The sequence below is a fragment of the Juglans microcarpa x Juglans regia genome, chromosome 8S (assembly GCF_004785595.1).
Source record: "Juglans microcarpa x Juglans regia isolate MS1-56 chromosome 8S, Jm3101_v1.0, whole genome shotgun sequence".
Taxonomy (NCBI): domain Eukaryota; kingdom Viridiplantae; phylum Streptophyta; class Magnoliopsida; order Fagales; family Juglandaceae; genus Juglans; species Juglans microcarpa x Juglans regia.
Window position 1 is genome coordinate 19,180,518 of NC_054609.1, and position 25,327 is coordinate 19,205,844.

General features: G+C 36.1%; 5 protein-coding genes and 2 long non-coding RNA genes across 11 annotated transcripts; 4 read left to right on the forward strand and 3 right to left on the reverse strand.

Moving 5' to 3' along the window:
- Positions 1–1,480: 1,480 nt before the first annotated feature.
- LOC121245002 lies at positions 1,481–4,959 on the forward strand. Of its 3 annotated transcripts, none has more exons than XM_041143270.1 (9): positions 1,481–1,866; positions 2,969–3,052; positions 3,192–3,226; positions 3,370–3,481; positions 3,594–3,682; positions 4,130–4,241; positions 4,341–4,448; positions 4,565–4,613; positions 4,809–4,959. In XM_041143270.1, the coding sequence occupies exons 1-9, from the start codon at positions 1,669–1,671 to the stop codon at positions 4,871–4,873; spliced, it is 852 nt and encodes a 283-aa protein (XP_040999204.1). In that variant the 5' UTR covers positions 1,481–1,668; the 3' UTR covers positions 4,874–4,959. The 3 variants fall into 3 exon arrangements, with proteins under 3 accessions (XP_040999204.1, XP_040999203.1, XP_040999202.1); XM_041143269.1 differs by having other exon boundaries at positions 4,130–4,226; positions 4,341–4,474; XM_041143268.1 differs by having other exon boundaries at positions 1,484–1,866; positions 4,341–4,474.
- A 1,837-nt stretch (positions 4,960–6,796) lies between these two features.
- On the reverse strand, positions 6,797–7,333 carry LOC121244427. The gene is made up of 2 exons (XR_005936425.1): positions 7,217–7,333; positions 6,797–6,904 (listed from the first exon to the last, which is right to left on the reverse strand). It is a non-coding gene; the product is annotated as an uncharacterized LOC121244427 (long non-coding RNA).
- Positions 7,334–7,829: 496 nt separating this feature from the next.
- Positions 7,830–12,273, reverse strand: LOC121244425 (glycerophosphodiester phosphodiesterase GDPDL7). The gene is made up of 10 exons (XM_041142490.1): positions 12,148–12,273; positions 11,709–11,820; positions 11,182–11,478; positions 10,632–10,741; positions 10,059–10,560; positions 9,823–9,864; positions 9,423–9,704; positions 9,187–9,320; positions 8,541–9,028; positions 7,830–8,389 (listed from the first exon to the last, which is right to left on the reverse strand). The coding sequence occupies exons 1-10, from the start codon at positions 12,151–12,153 to the stop codon at positions 8,092–8,094; spliced, it is 2,271 nt and encodes a 756-aa protein (XP_040998424.1). The 5' UTR covers positions 12,154–12,273; the 3' UTR covers positions 7,830–8,091.
- On the forward strand, positions 8,207–12,059 carry LOC121244426. Of its 3 annotated transcripts, none has more exons than XR_005936422.1 (4): positions 8,207–8,348; positions 8,563–10,771; positions 11,201–11,494; positions 11,692–12,059. It is a non-coding gene; the product is annotated as an uncharacterized LOC121244426 (long non-coding RNA). The 3 variants fall into 3 exon arrangements; XR_005936424.1 differs by having other exon boundaries at positions 8,563–10,479; positions 11,095–11,494; XR_005936423.1 differs by having other exon boundaries at positions 8,563–10,479.
- A 2,500-nt stretch (positions 12,274–14,773) lies between the features above and the next one.
- LOC121244890 (VAMP-like protein YKT61) lies at positions 14,774–18,322 on the forward strand. The gene is made up of 6 exons (XM_041143127.1): positions 14,774–15,123; positions 15,991–16,088; positions 16,556–16,660; positions 16,903–16,968; positions 17,504–17,590; positions 18,051–18,322. Exons 1-6 carry the CDS (start codon positions 14,931–14,933, stop codon positions 18,099–18,101), a joined length of 600 nt encoding a protein of 199 aa, XP_040999061.1. The 5' UTR covers positions 14,774–14,930; the 3' UTR covers positions 18,102–18,322.
- Positions 18,323–18,686: 364 nt separating this feature from the next.
- Positions 18,687–20,063, reverse strand: LOC121244703 (temperature-induced lipocalin-1-like). Its single transcript, XM_041142880.1, has 2 exons — positions 19,500–20,063; positions 18,687–19,093 (listed from the first exon to the last, which is right to left on the reverse strand). Exons 1-2 carry the CDS (start codon positions 19,869–19,871, stop codon positions 18,911–18,913), a joined length of 555 nt encoding a protein of 184 aa, XP_040998814.1. The 5' UTR covers positions 19,872–20,063; the 3' UTR covers positions 18,687–18,910.
- A 2,342-nt stretch (positions 20,064–22,405) lies between these two features.
- Positions 22,406–24,753, forward strand: LOC121244735. The gene is made up of 3 exons (XM_041142933.1): positions 22,406–22,745; positions 23,736–23,759; positions 24,203–24,753. Exons 1-3 carry the CDS (start codon positions 22,547–22,549, stop codon positions 24,502–24,504), a joined length of 525 nt encoding a protein of 174 aa, XP_040998867.1. The 5' UTR covers positions 22,406–22,546; the 3' UTR covers positions 24,505–24,753.
- The last annotated feature ends 574 nt before the right edge of the window (positions 24,754–25,327 follow it).

Below are 25,327 nucleotides of genomic sequence, written 5' to 3' on the forward strand. Positions count from 1 at the left end.
TGAGCTATAGTAAATTGATGAGTTTTTTCAAATTTGAAGGACTACTGTTCACCAAGCAAATCTATTCTTTATTCACGTTTAATCTCCAACGGACTTTTTTATTCATGTTTAATCTCCAACGGGCGTTTAATCTATATGAATATTCTTCAATTTCATGCATGCAGTATTCCATAATAGTGTAGAATGGTGTATTTTGTCTATCCCAAAACAAAGACCGTCTTGTAATAATAATGTAAGTGTTAAATTAAATTATTAATTAACATATAGTTAGTGTAATTGTAAAATATGAAAAAAATAAATTAAAAATATTATTATTAAAAAAATAATATTATATTATTATTTTGACTATCCAATGTGGGGTTATGGCTAGAGGTTTTAGATTTATAGAAAATATTTACTTTTTATCAAATTTTAGAGATAAATTTGATAAAATCAATGCCAATGCTCAAATCACTAAACTCATTTCAACTCAAAATCTCTTTACATGTTGGGCTCACAAACTTTTTCAACTCAACGCCTCTTTAGAAACGAGAACCACAACCTTTTTCAATTTCTCATAAATACATTTAAACTCATCTTAATATTCAAACACATTTAAACTCATCTTAATATTCAAACACATTTAAACTCATATTAGGTGAGTCCTACAAAACTCACTCAACATCTTAACTCACTACTATTTATAAAGAACTTAACTCATCTCAACTTAGCTCAATATCTAAATGGGATTTTAGAGTATCTCGTATGATTTATGAATAATACTAAAATAATAGTGAATAACTTGTGAATAGTAGCGAAATAGACAGAGAATAGTTGAAAATAGTTGTGTTTTGAAACATAATTAAGTCTAGCATATGATCGGTAAACCTATACAAGCATTGAAGCAAATTCATCTGCTGTACTAGCTTTTTATCATATTTCTTTGGCAACCAAAACTCCATAACTAGATTTCTTTTGCCAGTTTAGGTTGGTCAGTTCAAATGTCACTGTAATCTCTGTAACAAAAAGAAAAAAAAAAAGTAATAATTAAGAAGGAAAATTCTTCTATGACTAAACAATCAAACGTATCTATTTGTTGAAGAAAAATTGAGATGGAGTTCTCATTGTTATCGTTGAATATGCTATCATGCCCTTCCATGAAAATGATTTATCTCCTTCATGTCTCAAAATTTTTTTTAAAAAATATATATATATATATATATATATATATATATATAATGGAATCAAATATGATATGAAATGATTTTTACGGTATTTTCATACATCAAGATTTTCTCGAATATTTATTTAAATTTAAAAATTTCAAATAAAAGAGAGAATATATAAAATAACTCTTAAATATGAAATTGTTGAACAAGTTTTTAATGCTTCCGCAGTGAGTCCCACACCAATGATGAATACCATGTCTTTTATCATTTATGCCATTGAAATTCCATGGAACAACGTTGTCGCGTACCGCAACGCACGTAACCCAGAAGAATCCATCGCCGGGTGTTTCAGTTTTTTCTGTCCATTCTCCTCCCTTCGAATCTGACATGCACACGCTGCGTTTGCCATATCAACAGAACAAAGACTACGATAGATTCAGATTTGACTACTTCAAGCCTGAAACGTCGAGAGTAGAGCACAGAAAGCACATAGATTGAGAACTCTGTGAGCTCCGAAAAAATGGAGAAGCCATCTTGGTTTCGAACCATTTTCGTACAGGCGTCTCTCTGCTTTGCTCTCTATCTTGCTCTCAACATGGGTCAGCCTCAGAAGCCCATTCAAGGGAATAGGAGTGGAAACAGAGCTCTTGATCTTTACTTCATCAGTGTTAGAGGGGGTTTCAGACCACTTAAGCAACAGACCCATCTTCTGAAACTGGTAAATCTCTCATTTTTCTTAATCCTTTCGTTCTTGAAATATATGTTGAAAGGGTTGAAGAATTTATGATATTATTTGATGGGTCTGGCTTTGTTAAGGGCGTGTTTCACTGTTACGCACTCCCGATGTCCTGCAACCAAAGAGCAAAGTGGCTTGAGGGGTTTGATGGCGCCTCCAATGCCTCAATAATGATAGGAATCTTAGAGTCAAATTATTTGAGAGACTTCGTTAGCGTACTTGAATTCTTTAAATAGAGCTTTTGACTTCTTAGGATCATTCGGACTAAATGTTTCGCCCACTATTCAAAATTTGAATCCCGGAACATTCAGGCTATTTGCTCACTTTGAATGAATGAATATCCTAACTGTCCTAGGATAAGTGGGCGGGTACATGTCCTTAACAAACTGGCACGAGCTTTGTCGAGCTAGAGGAGTTTGAGCCTTGAGTTCTTATGGTGGTATTAAAGCCCTTCCGGACTTATTTGGAATGACTAAGTAATGTTATGTTTTATGTTGTTTGAGTTAACAAGAAAATGAATTTGTTAGTGGTAACCAACCTGACTATATTGGTAGCTAGTGGCAGAGCCAAGAATTTATTTTAGAGGGGGAAACTTAAGTTATTTAATTTTTTTTTTGTATATAATGCAAAATACATTATTTTGTATATAATATATATTAATAGGATTAAAAAAAAATGCATATACAAAATTGAAGAAATATCTTACACGTTCACTCAAAGATGCTTAAAGCACGTCATGCATGGAAGTAACCGACCGCTGAGGGGAAAAATAATGAGAAACCTGACCATATGGGTCTCCTGTTTACTTTGTGAAAGATTTCATTTTGGAAATAATATTGGTTCCAATATTCTGGGGGAATGAATTTTGATTATTCACTTTCTGTGTTATTTGCTAGAAGAATTCCCCGTTTTCCCTGCTTCTAGGCTCTGATTAGCAGAGGTGTTCACTAGTGCTTTTTCATCGTCTTTTGGCGTTCTTTATTTGCAGAATCAACTTCTTTAGGTTGTGGCTTCCTTCAACGTCTCTGAATGTTTTCCAACTTTTCCTTTCTGATGGTGTTTCTTCTTGTCTATGTCTATGGAGATGGACAAAGTGGCAAAGGCTTACTATGTAAGTTTTGTGGTGAACACTAGTGAACTTGGAGAGGATGATCCACTCATGCAGAATGTAAGATCCTTTCGTTCTTCATCACCAATAAAAAAAAATTGATGGATATTATACATATTTTACCCTGGGAGAATTGGTCTAAGTTCATTTTTCTGAATTAATTTGACTACTAACAACAATCCCACTTCAACTTTTTCAGGGTACTGTGTTTTTCTCATCCCTGAAAGTTCCCTGGTATACAATTTGTTTGCAAATCAGTTCTCTGAACTGGATACATTTGCATCACATACTAATGTTTTTATTGCAACATCTGGAATTACAATCAATGTTTTAGTTCAATCACTCTACTGCAAAATCATGATTCCTAGCACTTGTAGGTATACTACTAGAACAACAAAAGGACATGGAGTCTGTTGCTTTCTAGAGCATATAAAGCTACCTTATGGGAAAACTTTAGACATTGTCGGTGTGGATACTGGTTCATTACAGGTGCATGTTTCTTGGATTCAAAAAATCCTATATTTGTTTAGTGTTGACTTCTCTGAGCTCCTGATGCATCTCTTACTTTTATTTATTTATTTTTATTTTTTTTAATTTGAAGGATTTGATGCTTAGGGGATCATCGAGTGAAATTGAGCACAGTCAGTTACATTGGCTGACAAGGACACTAGAAGCAATCAGTGGTAACTGGTAAAACTCATGTCTGTTGTATAGACTATTAAGGCTCAGTTTGGATATCAAAACCATTTCAACCCATCTCATCTCATCTCATCATTACAATTTTCACAAATTCTCACATAAAATACAATAAACAATTCAACTTTTTAAAATCTCAAAACAATATAATATTAAAAAAAATATTCTAACAATATTTATTCAACTTTCATCTAAAACCATTTCATCTCATCTCACTATCCAAAACTTTCTCATCTCATTTCATCTAAGAGGCCTTGTGGTCGTACTTGCAACTTGCAAGATTTTGAATTAAACCCAAAGAGATGAGATGTGATGTGCTTTGAGATATTTGCAAAAGATGGGAAATTATGGTATAAACATTTGAAACCGTACAAATGGGTTCCCCTTTATGTGTTACCACTTTGAATCATGGAACGGATCTTCTGTCCTTTGTGAATCTAGGCGCATTGTTGTTGGATTCCATCAATTGGTTGTTTGTGAAGAGAACAATGAGCAAATGGAGGCAAAGCAACTTTATGAGCTTCTACACCATATTTTTGTAAGATTTGGTGTTGTAAGTGTTAAATCACTAGCGTTTTGAATTTCTTGATATGTATTGATCAATTCTGTACGTGATGGCATACTACTAATGGATACGCTTAACCTCTCCCAGAATGCGTACCTAAGCGGACATGATTGCACTAAACATGTTCGTCATGGCAACATTGCTTACATTGGCCGGAATCCGGCCTCGAGAGAGAATGAACCTCATTTGGCAACTGTAAGTGGACAACCGGCCTTGAATGGGTAAATACCTCTCTTTTCTGTTTCAATGTTCTGCATTTTACTCCACATATGCAACCTTTCCCTGACTTTTTTCTTTTAGGTTCTCCTCAGAGAATTGGTCAATGGCTTTCTTCTTCACAGAGTCAGCGCAATAGAAATTGTGGGTATTAAATCTTTGTGCATTATGAATGCGCCTTCAAGAAATTTGAGGATGTTTGGATAATCGAAAAGTGTGAATTAGTCTACTGTGTTTGACATGGAACACAGTTGACTTACTCAACATCCATCTAAACATCTAGATGCTGTCTAAAAGCTTTTATCCAAAGCACCAACTGATGCATTTGTTGTGTTGCAGGCAACCTACTTTATTTCCTCAGCTGGGGAAATTGTGCACAAAATTGTGCTCCAACACAGGGGTAAGGAGGTGATGTAAAACCCTCATTTTGAGGAGCAAAACTTTACCCTTGTGTGAAGCTCCTCAACTTGAAGCAAGTTTTTCTATGTCAGATACACCCATTCATTCTCATCAGCCACTATTACTATATGGGATTTACTATGCATCAACAACTATTAATTCTCACACCCCACATTTATAGCTTTTTTATGAGGTGTGGATGTATTTTTCATAGGGTATGATGGTGTTTTTCATGAGATGTGGAGTGTGGGGTGTAAGTTGGGGAATAGTGGCCGATGAGAAAATTTTTTCTTACTATATATACTCACTTTGTGTTATGAACCTCAATGTATCTTAACGTAAGTTTGGGATTTCTTGAATGAATGAAATGAGAGAAATGGATTGGAAATGAAAAATTGATGTTAACAGGAAGCTTAATCACATAAGAATGGTGCGTTATGTTGTGAATGGATAGTGTAGACAACCTGTTTGATGGAATGAAAATGAGGAAATGCGATAAGTTCCACTAGCCACGGGAGTGCTTCGAGGGCCTCCCAACCTCCATACAATTTTCCAAATAATTCCAAAATGTCAGAGGTGCTCCTCCCTTCTTCTCAGACGCATTATATCCTCTAACAAACTCAACTGATTTTGACACATTACACCTATTAAAATGCATAGCTTAAGACTATATAAAACGCATAGCACTATACTAGATAAAACGCACAGTTATGGAAACTACATAAAAACATTAAAACGCATAGCATAACATAAAAGGAAAATAAACAGTGCCGTTTGGAGTTTGGTTTTATTCAAGCACTTGTCTTTCCGAACCAAAGTCTTTGTCTTCTACCTTATCTCTGTCCGAAGTCCCTCTCGCCTTCATCTTCCTTGCGGTTCATAACACTTTGCTTTCCAATTTGCTATTGGTGTGAATTTGGGTTGGAGCTTGTTCTATTTGATGCTATAAAAAAACTCGGTTGCTCAATCAGTGTTGTACCTGATGGAACTACAACTTTTCATGATGGTTAATAACAAAATAAACAAAGAAAAATGCTAAGCAATAGATGTTCTGCTACAGCCAGAATCTGCGCGAGAAATGCTTAGAAAAATATAAGAGTGAGGTAATAGGCATGGCAAGGGGATCTACAGAATTTAAGATTGAGGTCTATATGAATAAATGGTAGTAAATGCTATGTGATTATTCATTTAATGTACATCTCTTTCTGTTTGCATGGATTCAAATTTAAGTTTATGGCAGCAGAAAAATGTATAGTTGATCATTTATAATTTTTCGAGTGAATTTTCATAACAAACATCTTTTTTCTCGAATGACAATAGCCTCGTCTGTTTTCATAATTTTTCTTAACTCATATTATTTCATCTAATCACAAGTCATAAACTCAAGATCTATGCAACCATTAATAAATATTAGAAAAATTCTTGGAAGAACTTTTGAGATGAAGTCGGACGGAAACCGAAAGGGAAATAGAGTGAGAAGTTCTGAAAACTCACGTGACATGGAACAAAACCATGAGGACGGCAAAGTAGAGTGTTGTAATATAAATAGTCCTCCGAGGAGCTCATTTAGGGTTCACTCTCATTAGTTTAAGAATGAGGCTCTGCTCTCAGAGCCGATGGCTGGCGGCGCCATTTTGAATGGCGGTTTGCCCCTCTCCTCCTCTGGACGCTTGCGGAGCCAATGATTTTCTTAGAGCACTCCCAATGGCTTATCTATATGATCATGCATGCACACAGACTCTCTCTCTCTCTCTCTCTCTCTCTCTCTCTCTCTATCTATCCATGTACATATATACATATATATATATATATGAGGCGGTGATGATATTCTCAGCTTCTACTATCAGATACTGGAGAAAGGACAGACCCGTTTCTTGGCGGGGCGACTCCGAGCCTCCTGTGTTAAAGTGACTGCTTTGTCCTTTTTCCGTTGCAGCTCCTTGTTGCAGCCATGGCCGGTGGATTTCCTTTCTCCTTTTGTCTGAGAAAGGGCGAATCTGAGCCTCGATTACTCTCTCTCTCTCTCTCTCTCTCTGCTCAGCACCTAAACGCAGCCTAGTGTCGAAACGGAGCCTCATACATATATATATATGTATGTATGAGAAATTCCACTCGTCATCCCTAAAACACGAGGCGGTGATGATATCCTCAGCGTGAACTACCAGACACTGGATAAAGGGCAGACCCGTTTCTTGGCGGGGCGACTCTGAGCCTCCTATGTTAAAGTGACTGCTTTGTCCTTTTTCGTTGGCAGCTCGTTGTTGTAGCCATGGCCGGTGGATTTCCTTTCTCCTTTTGTCTGAGAAAAGGCGAATCTGAGCCTCGATTACTCTCTCTCTCTCTCTCACTCTTTGCTCTTTTCGCAGCCATGACCGGTGGGAGCTCAAAGATCTACCAAATGTTTACTCCCATATATGTCACTTGGTACATATACGACAACTTCTAAAAATGAGGCTCTGCGCTTAGAGAAAGAGGGGATCAGTAATCTCTGTTTTCCCCCTTTTTCTCTTGAATGCTTGCGAGCCGATGATTCTCCATCATTCTTCGGTCGAGATTCTCATCAACATAATCTTTGTCGTCGTCGTCATCATCTTTTTCTTCTTCTGTAAAAGTGAATACAATTGAGGTGGTGATGATTTATTGAGTCTATTCAGAGAATGAGAAGAACGGCCGTTTCTTGGCGGGGAGACTCGGCTCCGTAGCTCTCTCTGTGCGTAAAATGTTTGCTGTCTTTTTTCCACAGGCAACTCTGGTCTCAGTCGCAGCCATGGCGGGTAACTTTTTCCTCGTCTCTGAATACCCTAATCTGAGTCACCCCCACCCCCCCCTCCCCCCCCCCCTCCCCCCCCCCCCCCCCACGAAATTAATTTTCTCAAAATTTATTCTCGTGGTTTTCCCCTCATTTTCTTTTTCTGTTTAGTTTCACTTATGATCTCTATGTTAGACCAATTTTTTTCTTGGGTGCTTACAGAACAAAGAAAGTTTAGATTTTTAGTAAAAAGTTGTAAAATTTTCAAATCAGGTATGTGTGCCTCTGTATATGTATGCTAAATGCCTAACATTTATGTACACTCGTTAGTCGTTACATGCACTAATTATAACAATCCACTCAAATCAATCTCTTACATGGTACGGGCTAATTGTCAATGTCTACTATATCAAAGGAAGTAAGAGAGTGAAAGTCTCAGGCTGGCACAAGCCACATCACAATTGATCCATCGTCTCAGTATCCTATAGAGAATATTAAAGCAAGCACAATGATTGACACCATAGAAAGGCCCACGCTTGCAACATTTGCCAACGCACTTGAACGAGGTGCCTCAGCTCCAGTAACTGTTGAAGGAGCAGCAGCAGTGATGTTGGCCACAGGTGGAAGTGGAGGGTCAACAACGTCTGAAACCTGGAGGGGTGGAAGAGGTGTTTCTGCTGGTGGCTGTGCTTCACGAGGAACCAAGGAAAGTAGAGAACCTGCTTGTGCTGGTAGGATGTTGTAATCTGGTTTATCTGTATTCGTACATGGGCTTTCTGCAATACCCAAAAAAGTGCAATGTGTGAAGCATTTCATTGTATAGACCCTATTTTTCCAACTGAAAACTATGTATCATTCATTTGATCAGCATCATTTCGTCAAATGGCCAACAGAACTTGAGCAAGGTTGGAACTTTTTAACACTTACTCATGTATTTACTAGCAGTTCCCGGGTACTCAGTTATGATCCCATCAACTTCGGCTCCTCCAACAAAAGTAGCAATCTCCGCAATAGGGTCCGAGAAGTAGTCAAATGGGAGTGTGATGTACTCATTCCTCAGGACATAGGCATAGACTGAGATATTTTCTTTCTGAAACTCCCCAACAACATTGGTCAAAGCTGTGGTGAAGTACTCATTAATCTGAATGATGGATGACCTTGAAATGGCAACTGCATCAGCAAACTTCTTGATTTCCTGCACTGGCTGTTTGGGTGCATCACCGATTTTGTCTTCAATTGACAACACTCTCTTATAGGTTGGCACATTCATGAACTTGGACAGCACTGAAGTGTCATCGGATTGGATCAATACTTGTTGAGTGGATTGTTTGTCGAAGGTGGCATTGCTCAAGGCAGTGGTAACGGCACCTACAATGTCAAGCCCCTTCTTTGATGCTAGGTAGGCAGCATTCTGAGAAAGAAATGTAAGCATCAATTTTTGGAAATATAAATTGGAAAACCTTGGAGCTGAGACATGATCGAGAATAGTGTCTATGTGGGTTTAATTTGATTTGATTTGACATGGTGAACAATAACGTTTTATAGAAAGACACCAGATATTAAACTTACCTGAATGTTGATCAGAACTCCAGAAACTGCCATTGTTTTTGCCAAATCCAGAAATTCAGGAAGGCTTGTAAATTTACCAGCATTCTTGTACGCTGGGTTTCTTTGGAAGTCCTGGTAAACACTTGCGATTTGAGCTGCAATATGAAAGTTTCAGGCATAAGTAGGATTAGAAGCTTAGGAAACCTGCATGGGTGCAGTGAATGGAAGAAAAGAGAAGATCTTTTTAAGAAATTTACGCTTCAAGGTTTGAATCTCGCTCCATGTTAGGTCAAATGAAAAGACTCCAGCCTTCGGTTGGATTTCTGGGACAGTAGTAGACCTAGACATGAAAGTAGTCATGGCAGTAGTATCTCCCACGAGGTCAGCTGTATCCAAGCAAAAGGTCACTCCGTCCTTTGACATTTGAACCGAACAGTCTATTATGTCTGCCCCGTCATCTACTGCTTGCTGATAAGCAAGATCGGTGCTGCCAGGATAGATTCCACTTGCTCCATTTTTAGTGATGATCAAAGCTTTTCCTGAAAATGCACCAACTTTTCGTTAGCAAATGACTCTTTCTTTATCTTCTGGACTTTATCTAAGAAAATTTAAGGTTGTAATATGTGCTTTGGGAAAGATTTAAGACTAGTATCATACCCTTGATGGGCTTGCTCGCATTTTTCTTATTTGCAAAGCATCCTGCGCCAAGAAGCCAAAAGCATTGGCAGGGTCAGACCATAACTCAAGAACCATTGGAATGCTGATCTATATTCTTGAGCTAAACGTTGGGTTCCCATATGGTATATTTTCAATTTACGGGATTGTTATGCAACTCATGAAATGAAACGTTCAGGGAAAGCATAGATTAAGGCTTGGCAGTTCGGATATCTCACCAATGGCTTCTGATGCTGTAGGGGGGAAATCTGTAAGCACCCCATCAACAGAAAACTCAGAATTATCAACAAACTGAATGTATTCATTTGTCGGATCATAACTATAGTTATAGCTTGCAACAAGATCATTTGCGAAACCAGACGCATATACTTCTAGCCCTTGTTTGTGAGCATCAGATACAAGCGTAGTAGGAGCTCCTAAATACTTGTTTGCCTGTACCGGCCATATGTATTCTTTGGGAACAAGGATTCCAGATGCAAATGACTTGATCGAGGCAAGATCCTGCAGCAGTAAACTGTACTTTTTATTGGATGTGGGTTCAATCTCATCTGCACCAAGGAACTGGAAGACGAGCTTTGTCTTGACTTTGTTCACTTGGCCAGCCATGCTCTTCAAGAAACCGATCTCAGGAGATGAAAGGTAGTTGATACCCATAAGTCTCATTGCCTTTTGAACATATGATGCCGCGCTGTGGTTGTGTTGTGTATTGAATGAATCATACTGCATACCAAAGCCATCTTAGAAAATAATGAATGAATGATGGTCTAGATTGAGTTTAGACGGAGAGAGACCTGAACATTCAACCAAAATTGGGCTGGTTTAATTCCCGTCACATCATCAACAGCGGAAATAGGTGATTGTAAATCAAACAAACTTGGTCGAGAGAGTACGCCCTGAGTCACTGTTAAGAAGATCATCACAAAACAAATAGGTTAACTTACTATAACATTAACTTGTTTCCTGCTACAAGTTCTTAAAATATCTGCATACATGGCTATCACGGCAACTTTATTCATCATGTTAATTATCTCGTTGTGTATCATATCTGTATTAGTTCTTCACACTCCAGAAACATGCCATCAATTATCTCGTTGTGTTTCTTCATAACATGAATATTGTGCGAACTGTTCCTAGCATATACGTTTCTTTTTTTGTTTCAAAAACTTGTTAATTGCCATCTCGCTGGCAAGCTATTAAATAAATGTTTAAAAGAACATAAACACTAAATGTTAATTGGGTCCTCCATATCAGTAGGTTGTTCAAAAGAAAATGCAAAGAATTCTAAATGCTATACCTAATATACCAAAGAACTAGGAGAAAGAAAAGTTGTTTGAGACTGACATGATACATTGTTGAGCAGCTGATCGATTGTATAATCCACAGCAAACCATCCGTGCACTTGCTTTCCATTTACATCGTAGGTCTTCTGCCCCTTTGGGTATACCATTGCTATATTGGTTGAATTATCGAGCCTGATATCCGAGAGGCATATACCAATGCCATCTTTTGTTAGTTGTAGATTGCAGAACAACACCGTATCCGGCAGACTCAAAGTCTGTGCCATTTGATTTGCAAATGAGCTCGACTCCGGAAACAGTCCTGAGAACCCGCCTCTGGCTATCACAAGGGGCCGTTCACCTGCAGCAAGTACAATGTATAGCGTCTCAAAATCTATTGATAGAAATAATTATAACATGATTTTCTCCATGATTTCTTTTTAGTTTAGTCTGGCCAGTGTCCCTCCGGCCACCCTACGAGGGAGGGGGAGACTAGTTCAGACCCTCCCTCCTCAAGAGACCAGATCTTGGAACTTAGTACATTGATCTAATGAATGGTTAATTGATAAAACAGAAAGGATGGATTATTACCATTTAGAGTTAGCCATTTCTGTGATGGAGCCTCTGCCAACTTTTTCCCTGAAGTTGAATGGATCAGCACAGAAATGAAAAGTAAGATCCTGATCATCTTCTTCTGATGAGCCTGTCATGGATTAAAAAGTTACTTGGTCAATGAACAACATGAAACAGAAGGACATGCAAAGAAAAGGAACATTACAATGACTTGCACTACTCAAATTTCAATTACTTTTTTTTTGTTGTTGGGGAGGGGGTAGAGCATTTGGCATACTTTCAAATCTGTGAGTTAGAACTGAAGGGCATGAATGTAGTAGCCATAATAACATGTAACTTCCTTGCATATTAATGCAGACAGTTTTTCTTTTCCATATTTATTAGCTTGTACTTGGGAACATAATGGCACGAAAATCTTGAAACTCCCGGCCTGTAATGAAAATCAGGTACAACTTACTTGCATCTTGTAGGTTATGATGAGGACATAAGCATTCCCCTGTCAAGTTCCTGGGAAAAAAACACTATGGAATGTGATCGAAAAGTGGAGGTGATGAAGAAGACTGGAATTTGATTTACTCCCAAAATGGTGTTTTTTTTTCTTTTTTCCTCCCTCTTTTCTGGTGACTCCCACACACATTTCTCGTATTAATAACTGGCCAGGATTCATTCACTCTAATTATAGTTCCTTGTTTCTAGTGACAAGGCAAGTTGTGTTGTCTTCTTTTCCGCGGGAAAGCAGACAGCTCAGAGCCTAAAATGGCTTAAATCATTTTCTGAAACCAAACCCCCTCTCCGAACACATGACCAACGATGTCTGGTTTGATGGTCTTTTGACGAGGTTTTCTCAAGGTCACATTCCAAAGACCAAAAGCAAAATAAGGCTAATATATAAAGGAGCGTCTCAATTTCCAAAATATAGATTATTCTCGAGGCTTTCTCCAAACAACTTTTTACTAATTTTGTGAATAACAGTGAAAAAGTAATGATAGAATATTAAATAGTAGTAAAAAGTAGGTAAAAAGTAATAATAAAATAATGAATAGTAGTAAGATATTTTGAGAATACTTGAAGTATTTTCAATATCCAAGTTAGGTTAATCATCTCGTAAACGTATGCAGAAAAATGGAGAATAGAAACAGAATACGCGTGAAACCAGTTGTAATATTGTAAGAGGAACTTGATGAGTTTATTTGGCAATGGATGAATGAAAATGTTGTTGGTTCGATTCTTTGATCTTTCAACGGTGGAACAAAAGGTAATATCATGGCATGGTTGAAATCATGCATGCATCTCCCCATGCAAGATGGTGTAATCAAAACCTCCATGCAGCTAACGAGTCTGGCCTCCAAATTAAAAAAACTTGATGCAACAGTACTACTTCCGAAACCAATGTGCAATTAACTGTCATAAAGATCGAAACTTTCTTCTAAAGACAGAAAACGGTTTTTCCATCCCTTCGATCTGTTTTCAACACCAGTCATATATATAACGCCCTCCCATTGGTCTTATCGTCCATTGATCCACCTCTTCTCACCAGTCACCACTAGATGGCCGATGTCTTGATTGGTGCATGAGACTCTCGGGTAGCACAAACGCTAGCTCAGAGGCTCCGCGCCACTCCATTTTGCACAATGACATGATTTCATTAAGAGAGACAACCTTGGTCCTCTTTTGTTGAAGAAAGTTGAAGTACTCCCAGCTTCTTCCTAATTCCCTATGTAATGATCTCGAAGATGATGGTGCATGCAGAAAACTCTTACAGACTTTAAAGCAGTCAATTCCAATACATCATTATCATTTGTAAGTTTCAATCAGAATATAAAGATTAATTTTGGAAATAATAATTCTTTATCGAATCCCTCCTCCAGTTCTTTAGAGGATATTGTAAAGGATACTTGGACCAACCAAGATATACAATTAGAATCATAATCAAACCATAAAAAGAACGTAACAAGGGTTTTTTTCATAGTTATTAATAGAATTCTTTCTATTTCACTTGAAATGTAATCAAATACGAAAGAAAGAGATAACAGGGGTAATGCTAGATTTAGGGCTCGTTTAAATACATAAATCATTTCACCTCATCTCATTATTACAACTTTTTCAAATTTTTACATAAAATATAATAAACAATTCAATTTTTTTAAATTTCAAAACAATAATAATATTTTAACAATATTTTATTCAACTCATTAAAATCATCTCATCTTATATCATCTTACTATCCAAATGAGCCCTCAATCCTATCGTGTATAAATCTAGTGCACTTCTTTAAATAAAAAAAACATTGATCATTAAAATAATAATTTTTTTGTAAATACTAAATTTTTTATTTTTTTCAAAATGAATGTACATGTGTTAAGAAATTTATAAAATGTAGCATTAGCATTGGTCGATATATATGTATACGCAAAATCACATGTTTTGCATATCCATTTTGCCATTCAAGTAAAACTTTCATGTTGACTTATGCATATTTGAGACAAAATAATAATATTATTTTATTATTATTAATTTTTTTCTAAAATTAAATTTCTTTTATATATTTTGCAATTAGCATCCACTATATACATTTGACATTAATAATACAAATGTAATAATAAAAAATTAAATTTTTTATATATTATATTAAAAAATAAAATAAAATAAAAAATATATATATAATGTATTATAATAATAAAATGAATGTACAAGTGAATGTTTGTTGTGTTGTTGAAGGAAGGATAAGAGACAAAAATTGAGAGAGAGTGTGAGAAGAGAGATAAATAATGATTAAAATATGTTTTATAGAGTGAATAATAGCTCTTCAAATTTAGATAAATACTGTTCATAACTAACTAAATATACGAATATATATAAGTTAATATAGATAAATTTAGATTCATATTATACAAATATGACTTTGTATATACATAGTTCAATCTGATGCTCATGAAACCTAAAGGCTAAATGCAAATGCGACATGTAAAATTAACGATCCTTTTATATAAGAAAATTTAGAAGTGACGTGGAGGGATGAATTTCCGAAAATACCCACGCCACAGGCACGATTACAAACGTCGGCCAAAAAATCCGCGCACGGAGCAAGTTGTAGGATAAAGTAAAGTTTGTAAACCGCATCAGATCCCAACCTTATTGCCGGGACCGAATCACTCCTCGCTTTCTTCCCACGACGAAATCAAAGCGCGCGAGAGAGAGCTGCAGAAATTTGACTGGAGATTGTGTGTGTGAGATAGAGAGATGAAGATCACGGCGCTCTTGGTGTTGAAGTGCAACCCGGAAGGGTCCGATCCGGTCATACTTGTGAACGCCACGGACGTCAGCCACTTCGGCTACTTCCAGAGGTCCAGCGTCAAGGAGTTCATCCTTTTCGTCGCTCGCACTGTCGCCAAGCGGACCCCTCCCTCCCAGCGCCAATCCGTCCAGCACGAAGGTTTCACGATCTCTCCTTCATATCTTCCTTCTTTGATTTTCTCTTTTTGCTTTTTTTTTTTTTCATGAATTAATTCGGTCTAGAGTTTAATAAATTCTATAGCGTGAAGGTCCTGATTTTTTTTCTTTTGGTTTTTTTGGAGGTGAATTTTGGTTGGTTTGTGTGGAAACTGATTTGGTTTTGGTGATTTTTAAGGAATTTATTTTGGTTGCCGAGTGGTTTTTTTCGGAAATCTAAATTTATTTCATCTGTGATTCATGAGCTTGAATCAGGTAATTTATGTGTAAATAAAGATGGAGGTTTCTTGAATTCTATCGGCATTGATCGGATTGTATGGAAATTTATTACATATTTTTATGAATTTCTACCAGCTGTCTGAATGGTGGTGATGGAATGGATTTTTTTAGGAATTCCCATGGTTATTTAGATCGTACTCGAATGGTGGAATTGTATGTGTTTTCGGCTTTATGGAATTTTATTAGTATCGCATTTATTGGTATATGATTAAAGGCTTTGCTTGCGATGATGTGTATTGAATGCTTTGTTTATGAAGGTGGACGAATTTGGATTTTGTGTTGCAGAGCTCCTTTTTTTGAAAATTAATCATTGATTTTTTTATTGGAATGAATCAGGAAAATGTTTTTTTTTTTTATCGGTAAACAAGATTTATTGATCATAAGGATAGGCAAGAGCCCAATATATTCATGAAAATGTTGTCCCACTTTTTATATTAGAGTAACATGATTTATCCTGATTTTTTTAATCTAGTTTTCTGAGCATTCCTAATTATCAAAAAAAGTTTTCTGAGCATTCCTTCTGGTTTTGTAAATCCGATTTGCCTTTTTTTTTTTTTTTTTTCCAATACAGAGTACAAGGTCCATTCTTACAACAGAAATGGCCTTTGCGCATTGGGCTTCATGGATGATCACTACCCAGTTCGAAGCGCCTTTTCTCTACTCAACCAGGTATACTCAATATAATCATTATTCATCTGTATATGCATTTCTTTTCCAGGAGCTAGAATTCTGGCATCATTGTGTTAGATAATTGATCAACCTACCAAAAAAAAATTGATTAACCCACCAGATTTTTGCTTTCTTCCATGTAATCATATCGTTATGCTTTAAGGTTTGTAAGGTTGAAGGGTGGGGACTTAAAGGTGATCAGGGAAATGAAAAGATCTACTTGGATAATTATTCTTGTTGCTGCCATTGATTTCATTATGCCCACACTTCATAGCTATAGCTGTGCTGAAGTGCCTGTTTTTGGCGTGGAGGTGGGTGTTTAGGTGGGTGTCTGTTGGGAGGGGGGAGCCTGTGTGCTTGTATTATAGTTCCCGAGGTTCCTGTAAATTCAGGTTCTAGGATTGTTGAGATAGACGCTTTATATATGCTTGCAATAAGGTATAGCTGATGATTGCGTTGCTTTCCAGGTGATAGATGAGTACCAGAAAAACTTTGGTGACTCATGGAAGACTGCACAAGCAGATAATACCCAACCATGGCCCTATCTGAGTGAAGCTTTGACAAAATTTCAGGTACTTATAGATTCAATCTTCATCATTTTCTAAGATTGTGTCATAGCCTCATAGGTGTCAAATAGATTGATGGCGTTTTATTTATCAAATAGCACTATCAACTGGGTTTTTCCTTTCTTCTATTTTTTTTCAATGTTTGAAGCTTCAAACATTAAAAATTTATATTTCTGTTTCTTAATAGAATTTTATTTAGTGATAACTGAATAATTTTCTCTTTCTTTTCTTCTTGTTTAACTCTTCAGGACCCTGCAGAGGCTGATAAGTTGTTGAGAATTCAGAGGGAGTTGGATGAAACTAAAATTATACTCGTAAGTGTTGAGTTATTGCTATGATAGTTTGTTTGAAGTTGTAATATGACTGATTGAGCTGCGTTCCTTCAATTTTCTTGATTGTGGATTCTAGAGATTATCTTTTAGTTTTTTTTTTTTTTTTGATACGATTCTTTTTTAGTTGGATATGTGCTTTTTCCTTAATTAAGCAATCATCCATGTTGGATCTTCAGTTGCTTCATAATTCTCAGATCAGTTGTGCATGATGTTTGGCAGATTGTTTTTGGTTTAACATTCTAGCTTGGCTTTGATACAAAATTTCTTCCCTTTTCTATCTTAGAAGGTAAAAAAAGAGTTGTAGGAAGTATTAAAGACAAATTACAAGAAAATGTGTTTTTTTTGGAATACTATTAATGAAAAATATGTTGGAGAATTTGTTGGGTGGGGGAGAAGGGGGAGGGAGGCTCAATGTTTCGTAGAAAAAGGGGTTTAGTCTTGCAAGGTTTCTTACGTTTTGTTTCTACTTTTTTTGCCTCTCTCTCTTACTTATGAGCGTGTCTTTTGTTTGATACAGCATAAGACTATTGACAGTGTACTTGCACGAGGTGAGAAATTGGACAGCTTAGTTGAGAAGAGTTCAGATCTCAGTGCAGCATCTCAGGTTGGTTAAGAAAATTTATGTATCAGCAATATGCATTGCCACTATACTCATCCATAGATCTCACACGGTATACTGCATGAGCTTATTAGTTTAACACAATTATGTTTTTTGCTCATATCTCTAGTAATCTGTCGTGCTATTGTACACATTGTTAGAGTTGGAATTTGCTGTTGTTTTCGCCTTCATTGGACCCATTTGTTGTCAACATTTAGTCTTGAGATGAACAATTTGCCTTTTTGAGACCAGAACACTGTAGCGACAATATTGAAAATTGAACTTGAAGCTTTCATTTTAAGGTTGAAGAAGTGTCATGAAATCAATTCAATTATTGTCATCCTACTTACTTTCCTGAACTGGTTTAACAGTCTACATTGAAACTCATATATCCTCTTGAAATGAAACCATGAACCTAAACTTGTTGCTAATTTAAGAAACTGCGTCTTGGTGATGGTGGAAACAGATGTTTTACAAGCAAGCAAAAAAGACAAATCAGTGTTGTAGCATACTGTGAACTTCTTCATCAGGCGGCTCTCCTGTAATTGCATTCACATTTTCAAAGGTCGAAGCTGATGTATGACAAATCGTGATTGTACTATGTCTATATCGTTTATCAATTGTTTGCTTTGCAAAATTCTGTGGTATTTCCCCGTATATTCTAGACCAAAGAAAGGAAACTGTGTATCAGCAGGAGATCCTTCTATTATAGTATTTATGTGCTTGACAAGCTCAATTCAGATGGTGTGTTGTGATTTTTCCATTGTTATTAGTATAATTATATATATATATATATGTTCCTTTTGAAGCCATTCCATCATATATATTATAATTGGCATGAAATTGGAATTATCTCTGAACTTTTATGGACTCTAGTTTTAAGTCTAAATTTTGGCATGTAGCTTGATCAATAAATACACTGAAGACCATGGAAAGTCTTTCTATTAACAAGTGCATCTGAAAACCCAGAACTCGTTCGGCTTCTGAAATGACTCAATTGAAAACTGCACCCCCGTTTAGATAAAGCTCCCTAATGCTTATTCCTCTTGAATTCTATTCTATAAAGTAATTCAACCACTGAAAACTCTTCACAGCAAAAACAAACTGAAAATGTCTCAGATGAGAGGTTTTATTGCTGACTGATATTTCACAGATCTTAAACTCCATACTTCATAGCCCAACTTTCCCAAACATATACTTACTGTACAAAAACCGCAAAACAAGCAAATCAACACGATATATCCAAATCTGGAATCTGGATGGTGCTATCAAGGTCTTGTGATCTTTTATTTTATTGGAAGTTAAACAGAGTAAGCACATATTGCCCTATTTCCCAAAAATTGATTTAATCCACCAGATGCCTTTGGTGTCATTAGGGCCTTCTCCCTCTGGTGGAGGTTCACTCTGTGGTGTCTTGTGGAGCTTGCTCACATCATACCCCTCATCTTTTGCCCTTTGAACTAGCTGATTGTATATCTCCTCTTCCAGATGGGTTTGCCTGCATAATATCTAAGAAAACACCACCCGAAAAGAAACCAAATTACAACAGAAAAAAAAACAAACAAAACAAACAAATGTCTTATGCATTATTATGCAATACACAAACCACAGAGACGAATTAGATAAAAATCTGAAGAAACCTTATAAACTCAGAAAGGAGACAAAATACAAGAAGCCAACTTTTTTCAGTGAAATACTTATAGTAATATACACAACTTGGTCATTATCAAAGAATCATGACCATAAAAATCCAAACTTTCGGTGTGAAAAAAAGTTCTTCAATTCATAACTTGGAAAAACTGAACAACTCTTGATCAGAAATCAACAATAAGATAAATAACCACATAAATATCTATTGAATGAAAGAAAAAGGCATCAAACATTTAAAAGGGATGACAAAAATCATTAGGCATACCCAGAGAGACTTCCTGGCAGGCTGGCCAATCAAGGCAAACTGATAGTCATCATCAAGGAACAAAACCCAGTAGTCACCCACCACAGGGATGATGGGCAGGAATGGTGGCACATAGAACTTGACTTTGAGCTTAGCTTCATCGCTTTTGGGATCAGCCTTGTATGCAGTGCCCTCTATGTAGCCTCTTTTGCCATCATTCCAGGTCTCATTCAGCACATGCACTGTTCCATCTTCTCTCAAAGTGTATGTAGCCCTTGTATTCACACCATTCTTGGGCTGGAAACTTGATGGGAATGAGGCTATCTCGTACCACCTCCCCATGTACCTATTTATGTCTAGCCCCTTCACCACTTCCATCTCTTTGTTTGCCATTGTTTACGTCACAGTGTAGAGAGAGAGAGAGAGAGAGAGAGGGTTCTGGAGGTTTTTGCGTTATGGGACTTGAGGGTTTTTGCAGATTCAGGTTGTTGCTTTATGGGATTTGAGATATGGAGGGCACGGCTGAGCTGCGTTTGGGGTAATGTGATGCGATGCGAAGAGAGACGTGGAGGACTACGAGCCTTTCGTCTGTTGCGCGTAAATTGGGTAACTAGCAAATATACATGATTGGTACTACTCTGCCGCCAAGTGCGAGTGCCGCGCAAATTGTAATTTTTTTTTTCTTATTTCAAATATTTTTTAAATATGTTTCAACATTTTTAAAAAATAAAAAAATACAAGTATACTAATAGTTACTTATTTAATCATTAATTTTTTTTAAAAAAAATTAAATGCATAAGTGGTCAAAATGAGGGAATAAATTAAGGAAGTACAGTAGCATTATTCAAGATATATGAGAGTTTCTTGGCTGCTCCAGTATTCATAATAGTTATAAAATAAAATTAAAACACTTCAATTGATAGGGAAAATTTTTACATTTATAGGCAATTATGTCATAGCGGTGGAATATAAATTATTTTATTTGTTTGTTTTAAATAACTTAAGTGAGGGATTGTGACGTTAATGTGGATGAGAAAGAAACAAATGGGATGAAAGGATTGGAACAACATATGGATATGTAGATCAAGACTTGAAAGCTCTGATGAGTTGAAAACTTGTGCCCATAAAGGGTCAGAATGCTTACAATTATTGCCATCCCTTACATTTTGTGCCCACATTATATTATTAAATTTTAATAATACAAGGTACGTGATAAGATGAGAATATCACACCCATTATTTACCCATTTCAAAATGAAAAATGATAAGGTTACTATCTTTTTTTTACTCATTTACTATTTATTTTATATTTATTTTTTTTAATTTTTTTATTTTACTTAATGGTTAAGAAAGTAACTATTAGTAAAATTATATATCTTTTTAATTTTTTCTTAATGGTTAAGGATGTTAAAAAAATACTTAAAAGAAAATGATAAAAAATAAAAAACTTAAAATAACTATGAGTAGTAAATGAGTAGTAATAAAGTAATAACCCTATCACTACCTTTTTAAATTTGACAGTTGTGTGTTCAATCACCAATAGAGCTAGAAAAATACAGAAAATTATGTTGAAAATATTTTCAAAATAATTAATTATATATTATATTTATTAATAATATTTTTGGGATGATTTTGGAAGTTGTGAGTTATTTTGAAAAGAGATAAGTTATGGAAAGTTTATAAGATTTATTATATGTGTTATTATACAGTTGTATAGTGCGTAGTAATGTCCTTGGTTTACCCAGAGGGCTGGAGTTCGAGTCACCTTTGGCCATTTATAAATAGACCAATTAGTCTGTCATTTGAGTATCCCAGAATTCAATATTAGAATTCTCTCTCAAAATTTTCACTTCTTCAAAACTTGTTAGAATTTGTTTGTTCTTGAGATAACAGATTTCTAATTTATTGATTGAATAGCAAAATTTGAGAGTATTCGGGTATAATTTCGTGGGTGCATAACGTAGTTAGACAAACAGATTTGTTCTAGATTTAATTGTCTCTTGAAGACAAATTTGCTTATAATTCGTGTGCATACAGTTATTGGTGAGAGTGAATATTATCTTAAGGATTCAAAATTTGTTAGAATCTATTTGTTCTCAAGAGAACAGATTTCTAATTTCTTGGTTCAATAGCAAAATTTAAGGGTATTCGGGTCTAATTTCGTGGGCGCATAACGCAATTCGACAAATAGATTTGTTCTAGACTTAATTGTATCTTGGAGACAAATTCGCTTGTAATCCGTGTGCATATTATTATTGGTAGGGGTGAATATTTACTTAAAGAAAGCGATATTGTAACGTGTATTAAAGCAACTCTCACTATTTTTTGTTTTGCAGACTCTTTTGTTCCAACAAATTAAGGAGAAAAATGAACGTATTAATGATACACATGACAACAATCCAACTAATTATTTATGAAAATGATATTTGCAGTCATGGAGTGTGCAAGTATCGCATAATTCTTTTATAAAAAATGAGTAAATACGAGAACCACATAAAAAAAATTAATTTTTTACACGACACTTACAAACTTTATGTCTGTAAATATTATTTCTTTATTTACTAGCACTCTAGCATCACCGCCATCAGCAAAAAGTAAAATAAACAAACAAACTGAAAAAAAAAATGGTAAGAAGAAAATTTATGGCCATTATTCGCTCCCACATCTCATACTTACAATTTTTTTTATAGGATATAAATATATTTTTTATACAGAGTGAAATAACAAATATGAAAAATAATTTTCAAATGAATAATTAATATGTTCATGGAAGTGCATTAGAACCAGAAAAACTTTGACTTTTGAACCAGTGGGATGTTACCTTAACCAGATTTTGTAATATAAAAATTGGCACGACTGAACAAAGGTGTATGATCGATCGGTTGGTCTGGCATGGTAACATTTGGTTACGACTCATAATTCATAAATGCGAAGGCTGACTTTCTCAAACAAGCACAACAGCGGAGTTCAAAACATGAAAACTGGTACACTTTCTTAACTAGCCAGGTGTGCTCTAGATCTCACCTTCTCACACAGAGAAAAAGAGAGGAGAGAGAGAGAGAGAGAAACATGTCAAGGCGATCTGATTCTGGGGTATGCTTGAGGTTTTGTTTGGTCGTGTTTGCAATCGTATCAGCTCTGGGAGTGTGTGGGCCGGCTCTTTATTGGAGGTTCAAAAAGAGTTTACGGCTTGGGGGTACCGCAGCCTCTTGTCCTCCTTGCATCTGTGATTGCCCCCCTCCTCTATCCCTTCTCAAGATTGCTCCTGGTATAAATTCTCTCTCGCGCTCTGGGTTTCGTCGTTTTTAATTTGGTTTTGGTGTATTTTTTGTGGGATGCTGCAAAAATCTGTTTTTGATTGGTTATATATTGATTGAAATGAAATTAAGCAGTACCAATGTCATGAATTTGTGTTTTTGGTTCGTCGTCTTGCTGATTTTGGATTAAGAGCTTTTTCTATTTGTTTGCTACCCGATTGGTTTGAGAAAGTTAAACCCAATTCAAGTTTGGATTTGTTTTCTTATTCAGTTTCATTATGTGCTGACAAACTCGTCGATTTGGGGCCTTTTAATAATCTCGGATTCTGAGATTTCTAATTACCTGCCTCATTAGAATACTTTTCAATTTGTAAATTCCAATTCAGATTAAGAGGTGTATTTCTGTTTGCATTTGCCTGTGATTTGGATTTTTGTCCTCTTCGTTCTTGGTAAGGTGCTTCTTTGTTGTTATCACTCTCTGGTAAACTGAAGAAAGAATTTACTGGCTACTTTTCTGGATGCTAAGGTTATATCATATGGCAATCTGTCTATTGCTTTCCTGCTATTTGTGATGTTGAAAGTATAAGGGTGGGCTGAAACAAAAATAAAATCCAAATGTTTGATTCTAGATGAAGAAATGGAGAATAGCCATTCGTTTGGCAAAAGTTAATAATAGATCTAGGGGTTTGCTTCTCAAAGTTGTTTCATAGAAAGAGGGTTTAATTTTACTTAATTTATTGAGAAATCTTCTCTACATGCTTCTATAAGTCTTCTTTTGCACTTGTTTCCTTGCTTTATGTTTCATATAGCTGTCTGCAACTTCTTATTCCAAGGTTTGCACAAACTAGTTTGGCTATCAAAATTGCATGCAGATCTGAAATTCGACTATTGATTTTCTTGTCTTTTCTTTTTTTCTTAACAGCCTTATTTGCTCTATTTGGGATAGGATTGTTGATTGTATACTAATATTTTTCATCTCTGGTTTTGGTATTATTTTGCAGGGCTAGCTAATCTCTCCATCGCAGGTTAGATTTCATCCTGCTGACTCAACTTGGTGAAGAAATTACCATGTCAATTTTATTTATGTTTATCTATATTCTGTTAAATTATTGAAGAATCTCATTTCATCTAAACAGCTTATTTTAGAACTTGTTGATATAAATTTGATTTTTATAACCATGGAGCTCCAACCTTGTTATATCCATTTAGCTGTTTGCTAAATGGCACTTTTCCTGGGTTTCAACTCATTTTGTCCTTTCTGTCGGGTGTTTCTTCTTGGCTATTTCGATTCAAATGCCAGAAAATCTAAACAGCTTATTATAATATACCCCAAATCATGCCATCTTCCAATAAAAAATTTTAGGATATTCTTCCAATGGATGTGGTTGTTGGCACTTACTGCTTACAGAATGGTTATCTTTCTAGTTGTTAGTGATATGAATCTGATATTGATTATGCCAATGAGCAGACTGTGGAAGTAATGACCCGGATCTCAAGCGAGAGATGGAGAAGCAGTTTGTTGACCTTCTGACAGAGGAGTTGAAGCTGCAAGAGTCTGTTGCGCAGGAGCATGCTCGCCATATGAACATAACCTTTGCTGAAGCTAAAAGGGTGGCTTCCCAGTACCAGAAGGAGGCAGAAAAATGCAATGCTGCTACTGAAACCTGTGAGGAGTCCAGAGAGCGGGCTGAGGCATTGCTGATAAAGGAAAGAAAGTTCACTTCATTGTGGGAGCGACGTGCCCGTCAAATGGGTTGGGAAGGGGAGTAACTGTAATCTATAGAATTTGATATATTTGAATCAAGTTTTTCGGACCACCAGCAGTGAATTTTTTCACCCGTGGTATTTATAAAAGCACGCAAGCAAGGTGCTTTGAGTTGTCACCTTGTCGAAGCAGAAATGCTCTCTCTCTCTCTCTCTCTGTCTCTCTCTCTCTCTTGCATTGCCATTAGATGTCATGTATACATTAACGTTAAATTATAAATTACAAGGTGATGGATCTCTCAGCTTTACCACTCACTAATATATTGCAGTTCTGATCATCTTGTTATTCGTTAAGAGAGATGTTGAAGGGGGCTGTTTGTATTACTTGTTACGAGCATTTCCTTCCTGGTTTGTAAAGCAATTTCGTAGGTTGGTTGTCGTGTTTCAATGTTTTTTCAGCTTAAGTTTAACGACTTTAACCAACTTGGTTTCCAGTTTGAGAATTTGAATTTTGAATATTAGATTCAGATATAATTATGATGTCATTACCGATTAGCATTAATCAAGCTTGCTTCTTTTTACGTATTCAATAAATAAATAAAGCTTGCTGCTTGCAGTTCCAAAGGGTGTATAGTGCACCAGCATTTGGACGAGGTTAGCTTAAAAGACAAAGGTATGGCCTAGCTTAGGTGGTTTATTGCTCTCCTGAAGAAACAGGCCCCGTGATGCATTTTCCCTCTATCCAAACAGGGGCTGAATATCCAGATACGTGGGGTCGTTTCTATCTCCTCAACTGTCAATCGATTGACTTTCTTCGTAGGAAATACAGTCCAATATTAGATTAGATGGGAATAAAAGCTTCCTACACCATACCGAAAAAGACACCAAA

Bases quoted from the DNA above. Each gene is read 5' to 3' on its own strand.
- LOC121244735 (XM_041142933.1), top strand. From the start codon at position 22,547: ATGTCAAGGCGATCTGATTCTGGGGTATGCTTGAGGTTTTGTTTGGTC. The intron at 22,746-23,735 runs GTATAAATTCTC...ATTATTTTGCAG, and splicing joins CCTTCTCAAGATTGCTCCTG to GGCTAGCTAATCTCTCCATC. The intron at 23,760-24,202 runs GTTAGATTTCAT...GCCAATGAGCAG, and splicing joins AGCTAATCTCTCCATCGCAG to ACTGTGGAAGTAATGACCCG.
- LOC121244703 (XM_041142880.1), bottom strand. From the start codon at position 19,871: ATGGCAAACAAAGAGATGGAAGTGGTGAAGGGGCTAGACATAAATAGG. The intron at 19,094-19,499 runs GTATGCCTAATG...GTGTTTTCTTAG, and splicing joins CTGCCAGGAAGTCTCTCTGG to ATATTATGCAGGCAAACCCA.
- LOC121244425 (XM_041142490.1), bottom strand. The intron at 10,742-11,181 runs GTCAGTCTCAAA...TCTTCTTAACAG, and splicing joins GCTGCTCAACAATGTATCAT to TGACTCAGGGCGTACTCTCT. The intron at 8,390-8,540 runs GTGTTAAAAAGT...TATTGCAGAAAG, and splicing joins GCTAGTAAATACATGAGTAA to CCCATGTACGAATACAGATA.
- LOC121245002 (XM_041143268.1), top strand. From the start codon at position 1,669: ATGGAGAAGCCATCTTGGTTTCGAACCATTTTCGTACAGGCGTCTCTC. The intron at 3,482-3,593 runs GTGCATGTTTCT...TTTAATTTGAAG, and splicing joins TGGATACTGGTTCATTACAG to GATTTGATGCTTAGGGGATC. The intron at 4,242-4,340 runs GTAAGTGTTAAA...AACCTCTCCCAG, and splicing joins TTTTTGTAAGATTTGGTGTT to AATGCGTACCTAAGCGGACA.
- LOC121244890 (XM_041143127.1), top strand. From the start codon at position 14,931: ATGAAGATCACGGCGCTCTTGGTGTTGAAGTGCAACCCGGAAGGGTCC. The intron at 15,124-15,990 runs GTTTCACGATCT...TTTCCAATACAG, and splicing joins CCAATCCGTCCAGCACGAAG to AGTACAAGGTCCATTCTTAC. The intron at 16,969-17,503 runs GTAAGTGTTGAG...TGTTTGATACAG, and splicing joins ATGAAACTAAAATTATACTC to CATAAGACTATTGACAGTGT.